This window comes from Podarcis gaigeae (assembly GCF_964106915.1).
Source record: "Podarcis gaigeae genome assembly, chromosome: 3".
Classification (NCBI taxonomy): domain Eukaryota; kingdom Metazoa; phylum Chordata; class Lepidosauria; order Squamata; family Lacertidae; genus Podarcis; species Podarcis gaigeae.
In genome coordinates this window covers 33,831,184-33,844,971 of record NC_139680.1, presented here as the reverse complement: position 1 = coordinate 33,844,971, position 13,788 = coordinate 33,831,184, and the positions used below count along the sequence as shown (strand labels likewise).

The window sequence follows — 13,788 nt, the reverse complement described above, 5'->3', positions numbered from 1 at the left end:
GGTTTGCCATCATTTATCTGTTACTAAAAATGTTTCAGGGCAAAGTCCATTTGAAGAGATCAATACCTGAGTTGCTCAAAACCTGAGGTTCTCAACTGCATTCATATAACAGGGAATCATTATGAAGTGTTCCCATGATATGTAAAGAAGGCGCATCACTCTCTGCTTTATAGAAAGAACAATTCGTTGTGAATTATTCAGAATTTTTTAGTGTATAATTTTAAACCGCTTTCTCTAGAGCAGTTGCTGGAGATAGCCAATAAAACTGTAACGTTGTAGTGAAAAAATGCCTGATCTTCCTTTTTTCAAAGCTTGGTTTTAGATACAGAGCATAGATCATTGCTAAAACTGCACGATATCTGACTAAAACTGAAACAACCTTGCAGGAATTGCATGATGTCTCTATAACAGACCAAGATCCATGTGTAGTAGGCCACGTGCAGGATTTCATGTGTAGGAATTTTCTCTGTTGAAAACTGTTATTGATAGCAGAGTGCTAGTCATCTGTTTATAAGGAAAGGAAAAACACTGTTCAAATCATTCCACCCAAATAGAGAGGCTTGACAACTGCCATAGGAAAAGCTAAGTGCAGAAAAGTGAGCTGCACACCATTTTTTTTTCTATGCATAAACTTTAGATCAGGGGTAGTCAACCTTTTTATACCTACCGCCCACTAATGCATCTTTCTTGATGGTAAAATTTCCTTACCGCCCACCAGTGCTCAATGGAAGGAGGATTCAACTTGTGCCGTAGAACCCCCTACCACCCACCTAGAATCCTGAAACGCCCACTAGTGGACAGTAAGGACCAGGTTGAGAAGAAACATCTTGGGGCAAGTTTCCTACTGTAGCTGACCTAAGCAGACTCATCCTTGTACACCCTAAAACTGTATGCTTTGGTCCACCCCAAACACTACAAAAGTCTGATTTTTCTTCATGCAGGATGTTTAGATGCCTTTTCTTCTTTGACTTTCTGGATTCACCATATTTTAGTACATATTTAATTGTGTCCTTAGTATAAGATGCTCCGGAAAACCTAATCTGCAAAGACTCTGTCTTTTAATTGCATTCATCATTAAATTTTAACACATTCCTGTAAAGTATTTAGCAAGTCTTTCTTTGTAGATGTTAATTATGCCAGGTTTTCTTCTTTTTTTACCACTCACACACTCAAAAGTGATTTTCAGATCAAGTAATTTATACCAGGTATTTTTGTTTCTCGGAGGGCCTCATTTTGTTGAAAGCCTGCCTAGATTATGCCCTTTTGTCGTGTTCTCTGTAAATGCTAAATCAATGCAAAGTGAATAGATTTCTATTTCTAAAAATACCCTCTTCCACAGGAAGAAGAACTAAGGAAGAGTGGGGAAGCCAAATACGCACACTTGAGTGATGAACTACATGTATTAATTGAAGTGTTTGCCCCACCCGGGGAAGCTTATTCACGGATGAGTCACGCCTTGGAAGAAATTAAAAAATTCCTCGTTCCAGTAAGTTGCTTGTAGCACTGTTGCAAATGTGTGTGTGTATTATGCCATTAGTTCAAATGCATTAAGAGCAATACTTGAAAATCAGAGCCACCATTACTCGTGTGTTTCTCCTCCTTCCCCATGGCACTGTCATGACTGCAAATTAAACAATATAACATATTCCAGCAATCCTTGATCATTCTGCATTTAAATATTCTTTTATGAACTTCCGAGTGATCTATTTGAAATTACAAGTGACCCAGATCCAGAGATATTTAAGGAATAGATCCAGTACTGTGGCCAAAGAGTGCATTGTTCCAGGGCAATGTCATCTCAGAGAGGTGTATTTTGAAGAAATGAGTGTTTCTTGTCTGAAATACCCCACCTCCTTTATTTGCTTAGTTTTAGTGCTGTCCACATGGAGTATTGTTCACTGGTAGCAATATAAACATTGCATTACTACACTGCATGCTTTCCCAGGTATCCATCCAAACTGTACATGGCTAGGGAGCACACACAGTGTGACCTTTTATGTGCCCACGGTAGGGTAAATGGTTTTGCAGTTCCACTATTTCCTAAATAATTATGTAATTTCCTGTTGAAACACATTGGACACCCTCCCCCCCCCCCCCGCTTTTCTCACTTTAACACAGCTGTTATGGCTAATGATCTTGTCACAGACATCAGGCAAGGAAAGATGTCTAAAAAGGATTTATCTTTACTGTCTATCCAGCCACCTTTTCCCAGCTGTTTAAAAGTTATCAGCTTTTTCAATGCCATTTTTAGATTAAGAGCTTCACTGTGTTCTGGTGTGCTATTCTGGAATAAAGAGGGCATGAACAAAAATAAAAGGCTGTGGTTAAAAAAATTGATCATGTCCAATCAGAACTGAGAAAATGTACAAAAACTGAGAGGATTGTGGCATGACCAACTTATTATCGCACAAGGTTTCATGGGCTACAGCCCTCTTCATCAGCTTGTGCTGTATAAACTGAGTTGTTTTTAGCCAGCATCTTTTGGTGTGGTGCCTGATGCATTTGTGTGTTTTAGCCCTTCTTCATTCAGCTGCTACCCTGAGTTGATGGCTGAGTAGTGCAGCGTGCGCCACATGCGGCATTGCTAGAAACTGCACACTTAACCAAAGTTTAAATCTCATGCCTCTTCAATTCATAAAGAATGCTACAGCAGAATGAGGAGCCTCAGGGGGGAAATGGAATTATTGACTTTGTCAAAGCAGAACACTTTAATTATGGGCCCTCCTTTAAAAGTCCCAGGATGAGCCCATTAAATCAATACAAATTAGAATTCAGAATTTATACATATAGTAGCAAGTCTTAATATACAGAGTATATTCATTTATGGACACTTATTGACTGTACCATAAAAAAACATTACTTCATGTAGGATAGTAATCTCATGCTAATACCAATTTTCTTCTAATGTATATATTTCATATTGTTGTCACAGACCAGGTATTGTCTGTTACAAAAGCATAGCAATCCTGGGGTAGAACCACAGGCTAAGAGCCAGTACACATAAGAGAAGTTTTTAGTCCCTTTTCTCTCCTCTCAATACAAAACCCCTAATTCCTGGGATAAATCTAAATATGCCTTCCCATTCCTGGAAGGGCTTTTCATTTAGCAAACATTTCTGCTAACAGAAGAGAATGGGAGCTCATTTTCCCAGCATCACTGCAAGCCCCTCCAGAACTGATTGGTGATCTGCAGGAGGTGGGGTTTGCAGGTGCAAGGGCAAATCAACAAACCCATCTCTCACACTCTTATTTTAGTGAAGCTCTCACGGACCAAAAAAGGGGATAACTACTTCCATTCACAACAGGTGGCACTGTGGTCTAAATCACAGAGCCTAGGGTTTGCCGATCAGAAGGTCAGTGGTTCAAATCCCCACGATGGGGTGAGCTCCCATTGCTCTGTCCCTGTTCCTGCCAACCTAGCAGTTCGAAATCACGTCAAGTGCAAGTAGATAGATAGGTACTGCTCCGGCGGGAAGGTAAATGGCATTTCCGTGTGTTGCTCTGGTTCACCAGAAGCGGCTTAGTCATGCTGGCCACATGACCCAGAAGCTGTACGCCGGCTCCCTCGACCAGTAAAGCGAGATGAGCACTGCAACCCCAGAGTCGTCTGCGACTGGCCCTAACGGTCAGGGGTCCCTTTACCTTTACCTTTTTACTTCCATTCAGAGAAAGGGAGAATGAGATCCTTCAGCATTTCACAGATGATAATGGGCACAGTTGTAGCACTCCTATTCTTACACTGCCTAAGCACCTAAACACACAAACACATACAGGAACACTGCATTGTGGAAGACTCTACTTTCTCTGTTGCATGCCATCTTTGTTTACATTGCAGTAGTCTTGATATAGAATCTAAAATACTGTTTATTCTTTTGCTTAAAAATATATTTGAAAAAAGAAAACATAATTATATTACAATGTGTAATCAATTATTCTAAATGTACCGCAGCAGGTGCACTAGGTGCAGTGGCAGTCTGTGATGCTTTAGCAGTTGTGTGAATGCCTTTAAATAGGGGTGCACTAGAGATGAGATGCAAGCACAGCCTACTTAGGGATTTAAGTTTTAGAGACAAAAGGAGCTGAACAAGTCTAGCAGCTATAGCAATTTTGAGAACAACATTTTTTTTATAGCACATTTCTAAATGTGGGAGTTTGCAGTCAAACATAACTATGCACGACTGTTTGTTAGTGCATGAAGGGGTTAAGGACCACAGAGTTGTATTGCTAGACTCAGTTAGGTCACACCCCCTCTTCACTGGAGGGGAAGTGAACCCTTTCTACTTCCTTTATACTGTGTGTGTGTGTGTGTGCGCGCGCGCGCGTGCGCATCTATCATCTATCATCTATCTATTTACCTATCTATCATCTATCTATCTATCATCTCTAGCTATCTATCTATCTGCATCCTATAACCAACAAAGGAGTGTGTGTGTGTGTGTGTGTGTGTGTGTGTGTGTGTGTGTGTAAGCTTGCTTCTGAGCTTACAGCACATGTTTGGAAATATATTCTGTATTTTTTACCCAAGAGTATTTCTGCTACATGGAACAATGCATGACTGAGACCTCGAATCTGTAAGTAAAGCATTTTAAACTTATTTAACAGTGTGTGGTCTGTTCATGCAAGAGAGATAGAAAGAGGTCAGCTGTGTGCAGCTGAAAGGGATTAAAAGGCCTAACAACCTATATTCCTAATGCTTTACTGTGCTGCTTATTTTTGTGAATTTAATACTCTGCTTTCTGTGTGCTAGCCCAGCGTTTTGAATCCAGGCAACCCGCTGATTCTTTTGTTGTTCACCCACACACGTGGGTCCACAGGGATTCTTATTTAATTCCCCACACTAAAGGGGAAAGGGGACAGTCATCTACCAGGTGCTGGGGCTTTCTGCAAATGGTAGGCATGTAATCAGATTCAGAGGAATACTAAATCCTGAGCTGAAGTAGGATGCCTCGGGGGGATTAGGAGCTTGTCAGAGATGAAGCACACGGCTGCACAAGTCAAAGCACCAACCTCTGAAATGTTTCATACTGCCTCAGCGATCCGAATGTCAGAAACATGCTGCACACTAGCATCTAAACGTGAAAATAATAACACTTACATTTACTATATAAGGCAGAGCAGCAGGTGGAGGAAGAGAGGTTGGAGGGAGATCTCCATTGTGATGGATAAGCTTGTACTCAGAGGGAATGAGCTCACCTGGAAAGCCAATCTCCTTTACTTCTCATGCATACCCCAAATCAACTTCAAGTGTGCCTAGCACAAAAGCTCCTGGACATACTTTCTCATTCATATATATATATATATATATATATATATATATATATATATATATGGTTTTTAGCTTACAAAATTATAAAACATACCTCACACTTTATCACAGATACATTCTTATTTGGACTTCCTTCAGCACCTCTGATAATCCTCCGTCTTAATCACTTCTTATGCCTTTCTTAACTTAATATTGCCATTAAATCTTTTAACATATCATCTCTCTTTTTCCATTTTTACAATATTTCTAATATTACTCCTCACAGAACTTCTTGCAAACCTACAAACGTCATCTGATCATCATAAATACTTTTCAAATAGTCTGTAAATTCACTCCAGTCTTCTGTAAACTTCTGGTCTCGCCGGTTTTGGATCCTTCCTGTTAGTTTGTCCAATTCCGCATAGTCCATTAATTTCATCCTCCATTCTTCCATCCCTGGACATATTTTCCATTTGGCAATTTTCTCATTCAGGAGCACTGGTGGATCTTGAGCCAAATTGGGCAGCATATGAAGCACTTTGAACTGAGGCAGACTGTTTTCGGAAGTACAACATTAGAACCTGACCCAAAACATTTGGTCATTGCATATCCATAGCAAGTGACCTCTCAAAATTCATCACTCTATTTGTTGGCAGAGAAACCCCATTTCTAGAAGCATAAGGAAAAAGAAAAATCTAGACATTTCCTTGAACTAATTCCTTTTGCACTAATAATTTTTGTTTTCCAATTTGTTTCTCCCCTTTATAAATAGGATATAATATCCAGGCTTTTGTGATCTATGATTTGTTTATCATTTGATTTGAGCATGGTGCCTTTTTATTAAAACAACAACCTTCCACTTTATCATCTTTGCTGCATTGTAAAGTCTCCACAAATTGTTATAAGGTTTAGGATTTGGTTTACAGCAGCAGTAATGACCTGGAACAAACAAAAACTATATTTTATGGCTTGTTTTCTAGCTTTATCCCTCAATGCTTTATTTCAGATGTATAATATAGCTAACAAAGCTGTTATTAACTGGCTTGTTAAAGTGTATGCCAAAGGGTTTATTCTGCAGAGGCTTACACTAGACTATTAGGCCTTTTATCCCCTTTGACAAAATATATCTTTAATTTGTTTTATGAGGTTGTGGTTGTTGTTTTTTGTTATACACATTATATTTATTGTGGTAGCAAATAGGTTGCCTTCTGTTACTAAGCTGAAAGAATGAAAAATTAACTTTTTTATGTACTGTTTAGGTGAGAGCTGCTTTGCTACAGGAAACTTTCCTACTCAAACAACACATTCTGGGAGGTGTGTGGCTGTCATTAAAAAAAAGACACCCCTTATTTTTCTCCTCCTTTCTCCAGTGTGATATAAAGCAGGGGTAGCCAGTGTGCAGCGGCGGAGGAACCTGCTCGGGCGCCTGGGGCAGCGCGAGCCACCCATAAGGGCAGGGGGTACCGTGAGGCCTCCAGATTCTGCCTGTCTCCTTCCACTCAGCCGCCCTATGGGCGGGTGGACCACTTAGCCAGCACGGAGCCTGCGTGCATCCAAGCCACCGTGTCTCTCCCAGGAGAGATGCATGGCTTGGGCATGCTGCAGGCCACACAGTGAGTGCCACCTGGCATTTTGTCACCCCCCTCAATGGTGATACCTGCACCCAACGCACTGCACCCAACGCACCCCCTTCCTCCGTCCCTGCCAATGAGGTGTCCTCAAGATGTTCTTGGACTACAACTTCCATCCTTCCTCACCATTGCTCATGTTCACTGGGACTGATGAGAGCTGGAGTCTAGTAACATCCAGCTACCTGGACACAGAGTATACAAAAATGTGCAGTGATGTTATCTTTAGTTTCCTATTGCTGTCTTCCACTTCACTGGTGCCTCTAGCAGGGCATGGAAACCTGCTTGCCTGGGGATCATGTTGGGCTGTTCATCTTCTGTGGAGCAGACCAGAAGTAGGAGAGGAACCTCGAGAATGGATTACTGCAGTGCACTCTATGTGAGGATGCCTTTGGCCCTGGTCTAGTAGCTACACCTGGTACAGAATGCAGCAGCTAAACTAATGATGGGGCCATATGGCTGGCAGCATGTGACAGCCTTTGCTAAAACATCTGCACCGGCTGTTCTTAAGCTGTACAAAGCCCTAAACAACTTAGATCCAGGATACCTTCAGAGCTGCCAGAGCCCTTATTCTGTATCCCAGCTTAGCCACTGGGATCATCTAGAGCAGGCATAGGCAAACTCGGCCCTCCAGATGTTTTGGCCTACAACTCCTATAATCCCTAGTTAGCAGGACCCAGTGGTCAGGGGTGATGGGAATTGTAGTCTCAAAACATCTGGAGGGCCTAGTTTGAGGAAGCCTGATCTAGAGGAGCAGTGTTTCTTGCTCCTCCCCATGTCTCAGAAGCTGAGCTGGAAATTGCACATTTGGTGTCACCCTACCCACACTATGGAGCACTTTTCCAGCAGGCATCCTCACTGCTAACCTTCAGATGTCTCTTGAAGACTTTTTTAATGTTGTAAGCATTTTCAGTGGTTAATTTCTTTTTTAAAAAATGAGCCACCCATTATTGTGGTTATTGTATTATATTGTGGTTATTGTATTGTTTTATGATATTTTAGGTTGTGCACTGCCTTGATATGTGAGTGGTATATCAAAACTTTTATAGATAAACAAACCACGACAGTGACAGCATTCCCACCTGCAGAGTGTTTTTGGAAGTACTTCTGTCTGGGCCCTTTTGTTACTTCCTTGGAGATGCAAACTGAACAAGAAGTCAAAAGCAAGTGTTTCTTCGTTTCTAGTAGTTTTTCTTTTTGCCTTTAGCTCAGACATTGTAATGATAACTGGGCAATTCCCCCCCCCTTCCCCATGGGGAGGAACCAAGTGGCTCAGAGGTTAATTGCTGCTCAAAGAGCACTATCTTGGTGGTGTCTTTGGACCTTTTGAATTAGGAATTCTGCCACTGTATTAGATATGGGCAAATTTGTCAAAGAAGTACTGCTTGATATATATTGTAAATTATGGCCTTGTAGTTGAAGGGTCGTTTTCTTTCCTCATTTTGCAGCACACCGATGCCAACAAATGGCTATATAACACCAATGAGGGGCGCTTCCTGGCCTTTTTAAAACCCTACAATAACTTGTGGGCATGTTTTATATCGTTCCTGACCCCTACAAAGCTATATTTTCATCTCTCTCATGTTTTAAGACAGAATTTCCATATGGAACTTAATACAGAGTATTAACTTCTTTTCTTGTCTCTCGGTCAGCTGAATGCATATACCTGCATCTCTTTTCCTGCCACAGCCATACACATTTCAAATTACAGTGCTTGAAGTCAGTGGATCAACCCTTATTTTTTCCCTGGCTATAAGTATCACACAGGCATAGAAACATGAGAAGCTGTCTTATACCAAGTCAGACCATCAGTTTCTCTAGCTCATTATTGTCAACACTGAATTTAAGTGTCCCTCCGAGGCTTCAGACAGGGGACATTCCCAGCCTCAGCAGGAGATCCCAGGGATTGAACCAGGACAGGAACAGTTGGAGAAGTGCCACGCTTCTGCCTTCCTGACAGCAGTGCTGCTGCTGCTTATTGGGGTGGTGCAGGGTTGAAGTCAGGGGTGCAGAGGTGCACCAGCAGGAGTGCTGGATTGGCTTTGCCAATGTGCTTGCACAGCCCCAACCTCACCATCATCCCCCTGCCCCCTTGCAGTAACTGCATCCGACACACATACCATGCCAGCTGCTCTGCTCCTGAATCTGGGACCTTCTGTATTGAAAGCACATGGTCTACGGCTGACCTGTAGCCCTTCCTATCAAGAGGGAAAAACATCATTGCGAGTTAAGCTCATCACAGCTGTTCCCTGTTATTGCATGTTCCATGCATTGGGGGGGGGGGGGGACCCTCAATATATTCCTAACATTTCAAGGGAGAAAGTTAGAACCAATCCTTTCAAAACTACACAGTTGAGAATATTTTTTTCCTTGGTGTGCTTTAAAAGAAGCTTTCTGAATACCAAGAGCTGAGGGAGCCTTGGCAACATATTTTGGCCTTGAAAAAAGGGTATCACCTGCCCTGCTTTTTTAATCTTCTATTGTCCACATCATGATCAGGTGATTGTTTGCAGAACATACTAGCAAATACCCTTGGCCTGGGATTAGCTGAACAGCTGCTTCAATGTGATATCACTCCTTCACATTTGCACACTCATTATGGGAATTGATATGCTGGTATTTAAGTGGATTAAGGCCTTTTTGGGAGCATATTTAGCCAATGAAAGCAATCCGTTAATAAGCCATTCCAAATACTCTGAGGAATCCCTTTTAGAGGGAAATCATTATTATTAGAGTCGGTCTATTGTTTACCTATTATGTCTGACTGAAAATATATTTGCAGTTGGTTGTTAGTGTGGGGGCAGTGAGGGTATGACATATTGAGCCTGAATGAAAAATTGAATCACAGCTGAAATTTTATGAAATATTTGCCAGCTAGTCTGGAGACTCAGCATTAGGGAAATGTCTTTTTAAAAAAAGGTTTATCTAATGCACAGCTCATCATAAGGTGTAGGTTTCCCATCAGATGACAGAGCAAGGGCACTGCAATTGAATGTGGATGACGAGAAACACGTATTGTTGTATGAATCCCTAGGTAATGCTTGTGGTTTCTCCACAGTGAAAACAGCTAAGCCTAAATTGCAGGTTGTGGAAAGAAATTGCCTTCAGCTTCTGGGGATGAACAAAACCTCCCCACAACAGCTGGCCTTTTGTTTCCGAATTTCATTCTTCTATATCTCTGGCCACTTTCATCCCCAGAAGTGTTGACTGCTTATCTGGCATGATGAAAGGGAATGCATCAGTGCTACATAACAGAGGGTTTTGCATTCTTTCTTTGTACATAAAGCATTGGGAAAACACTCAAGTAGAAGACCAGTTCAGTACATGGCCAAATGTCAGTTTACTTCAGGGTGAAAAAGATTAATCTAGCATAGATAAATTCTGTGTGCTATATGGATACAGGTAACTACGTTTGGATATGAGTGTCAGATGCCTCAGACATTTTATCATAGTTTCACTGCTTCATCTGCAGCAAGTTTGTAAAATTATTTTTGTTCCTCTATGAAATGAAGAGAGGGTCAAGACAGGAATAGGATTGACTTCCGGGTCGGCGCCATCGCCGAATGGCGGACTCCCTCCGAGCTCCGGAGGGAGCTGGCTTGGCAGGGGCTGGGTCCTACCGCACCGGCGATGCGGGGACCCTCAAAAACCACGGCCAGAGGAGGCCGTGGACATGGAGACTCGGCTGGCACCGTCAGCGCCCTCCCGACTCGTGAAGGAGCCTTTTTAAAGGCTACGGATCGGGTGCCGGGGAGAAGCGTGGTGCTTTGAGTTCTCTGCTATCCCTGCCGAGCGCAGCTGCATGCCATCCGGCGGAGAGCGCTGACTTCTTCTATTGAAAATTTGGATCTAAAGAAGAACCCGTGAGTAATTGGAATATGGACTAAAAAAAAAGGGATAAATTTTTAAAATTTGGAGCGAACGGGGGAGGTGGAAAAAAGGAAGTCAGCCCACCCCTAAATTGTAGCAGAGCCAAAACAAAGGACTGGACAACTAAGATCGAGTGTAACCTTATCTTGCCGAATTAGCAACTTCGCGAGGGAAAATTATAAGATTGAGCTGGAGGAGAAAAGTGGAATTGTTTTAAAAAAGCAAACCCCCCCCCGGAACCCCTGGAGCGATTCGTGAAACTGCCTGGAGAAGAGCAATGGAGGTTTTGACAGCTGTCAAAGAGCTGTCAAAAAGGAAGATTAAAATAGAGACTTTGTTATGAGGACTTTGCCGGTTACATTTGTTATAAATTGAACATAAATTGTTTCAAATATGGGCTAACAAGCTATTTGGACCGGTGGATGTGATTCTGGAAGGGAACTTTGCTACTGTAATCCACCTAGAGGAGCTGAGGGATATTGCATGTGTTTTTGAAAGGAAACTTGAACACTTGAATGGAACTTTTAATCTCCTGGGAAACTGCAGGAATGGAACTTTATTTTGTCTACAGAGGTCTTTACACTACAGGAAACAATGGAACTATTTGTTGGAAAATGAAAGGAACATGATGCAATGCTTTGCTTCTGAATAACAAGCCCCTGCAGAGACACTAGAAACTTTTGGAAAAAGAACATTCCTGTAGGAGAACAGAGAAACAAAAAGGAGGAGAATGATTGACAAGAACAAGGAAACAACAAGAACTGGACAGAACTGGGAGAGGGAACATTTGGGATATCCAGGTTTGACAAGCTTATGGATACAAAATTGGAGTTTTTACTCCTGGATATAAAAACCTGGATAGAAGAAATGGGCCCCTCGTTTGATAGACTCCTTCTATGATTGGACACTCATAACTAAAGACTGGCAAAGAACCTGAGGTAGTGTAATGTGGGAACTCCAGGAAGATATTAGAAGTAGAGGGATAGGTGAAACGCAAAGGGGAAAGAGGGGAGGGAAAGTTGGAATCCAAAGGTTGTAAAATCACTACTCATATTTATTTTATTTCCATCTGTACCATGTTTGAAAGGGGGGAACTCGTGGAAGGGAATAGATCGATCTTAGGGGATGGGAATTTGGATAAATTGGGTTATTGATGATGAGTGTAATTTGGGGATAAGAACTTGTTGAATTTAATTGCTTATTTGGAAGATTTGGAACACAAGAGGGGGCAGGGAGGGGAAGTCCTGGTTATTGGCAAAAAGTTTATAAATTGGATTTAATTTGTTTTAATTTGTTTTAATTTGGAAAACCTTAATAAAAATTATTATAAAAAAAAAAAGACAGGAATAGGATTACTTCTCCAAGGTGATTTTTCCTCCTCCCCTCAAATGATAGAAACAGCTTGCAATGTATAAATGGTAGCACAAACTTTACTTTGCTTCAGGTGTATGTGTCAGGAAACCACTAAATAGGTGTTCATACAATCTCTCTCAACCATTCAGTTAATTTCTGAGAGGAAACAAAACCACCCTGAGATCTTTTGATGAAGGGTAGTATATAAATTTAATAAGTAAAATTGTGCCAATTGGCTACTTTCTCCCTCCCCCTCCCCCAATTAGTGGCTGAATATTCATTGTTAGGGAGAATGGGGGCATATACATGTATTAGCCCCTTGGTGTTATGAAGAATCCCAATTGGACAGCAGGCACATCAGCATTGGGGTCTGGCCATCATGGTTTCAATGAATGTATGGAGAAGTTCATAGGAACTTTGAAAGCCAGTATGACATGGTGGTGAGACAATGGACTAAGACTGAGCAAGCTGGGTTCAAATCTCTACTCAGTTGTGAAAGTCATTGGGTAACCTTTAGCCAAGTACTGCGTCTTAGTCTAATCTAGCTCACAGGTTGTTTTGAGGATAAAAGGCAGGGGAAGTATCATGTACGCTGCCCTGATCTCCTTAGATGAAGAACAGGAATCTGTATATATGAATTTGTATGTATGAAGTTAAAAATGATACAACTTGTGTCACCAACTGTACATACAGTATATGGAGGTTATATGTCATGATAAATAAGTTTGCTTGTTATGTAGGGATTGGAGCACACCTAGTGCTCAGGGTATATCTGTTGAAGTTAGACCAAGAGGTATAGGACCACTTCAGTAGTTTGCAGTAAATGGGTTTTCTGTGCCCAAGGTTTCTGGATATCCTTCACCAAGATTAGCAGGTACAAGCTTGAAAGCTACTGTGAGAATCATGTATTAGGTAAGGCAGATGTGAGCTGATTTTCAAACCTGGGCTGAGAAGCCTTTGGGACTGTTCTTAAACTGAGGTACCACTGTATATTGTGCCTACATTCTGCATGGACTAGTTGCATGGCAACATGTAGCATACAGCTGCAGACTGCAGTGCAGCACAGTTGAATGTAGGTCAAGCTGTTGTACCTGTTAACTAATATTAAAATAGACATTTTGTTATGTGCAAATGGTTTTAGATACCTATTAGGTCCATAAATTACCATATAGCATATAAAAAAGGTAAAGTACCCCTGACAGTTAAGTCCAGTTGCGAACAACTCTGGGGTTGTGGCACTCATCTTGCTTTACTGGCTGAGGGAGCTGGCGTTTGTCCGCAGACAGTTTTTCCGGGTCATGTGGCCAGCATGACTAAGCCGCTTCTGGAGAAACCAGAGCAGTGTATGGAAACACCATTTACCTTCAAAGTGGTTCGGTACCTATTAATCTACTTGCACTTTGACGTGCTTTCAAACTGCTAGGTTGGCAGGAGCTGGGACCGAGCAATGGGAGCTCACCCCGTCGTGGGGATTTGAACCATCAACCTTCCGATCGTCAACCCTAGGTTCAATGGTTTAGACCACAGCGTCACCCGCGTCCCTTCAATATAGCATATATACAACACAAAAAACAGCAACAATTTGTTGTTGAAAGGACAGCTGGACGTATAAAGGGCCCCATTACCTTCAGTAGCTTAGGGCCTCATCAAACCTAAATCTGGCCCTGCTTTTATTAGACTTCTTTTAGAATCA

At 41.8% G+C, this 13,788-nt stretch overlaps 1 protein-coding gene across 12 annotated transcripts in view; it reads left to right on the top strand.

The window, feature by feature from the left end:
* Nucleotides 1-13,788, top strand: part of KHDRBS2 (KH RNA binding domain containing, signal transduction associated 2) — a 330,858-nt gene that overhangs the window by 154,075 nt on the left and 162,995 nt on the right. For all 12 annotated transcript variants that reach the window (XM_083730715.1, XM_083730719.1, XM_083730720.1 and 9 more), the window contains one exon: nucleotides 1,340-1,486. In XM_083730715.1, the coding sequence (XP_083586841.1) occupies nucleotides 1,340-1,486 (147 nt within the window). The remainder of the gene's footprint in view (nucleotides 1-1,339; nucleotides 1,487-13,788) is intronic.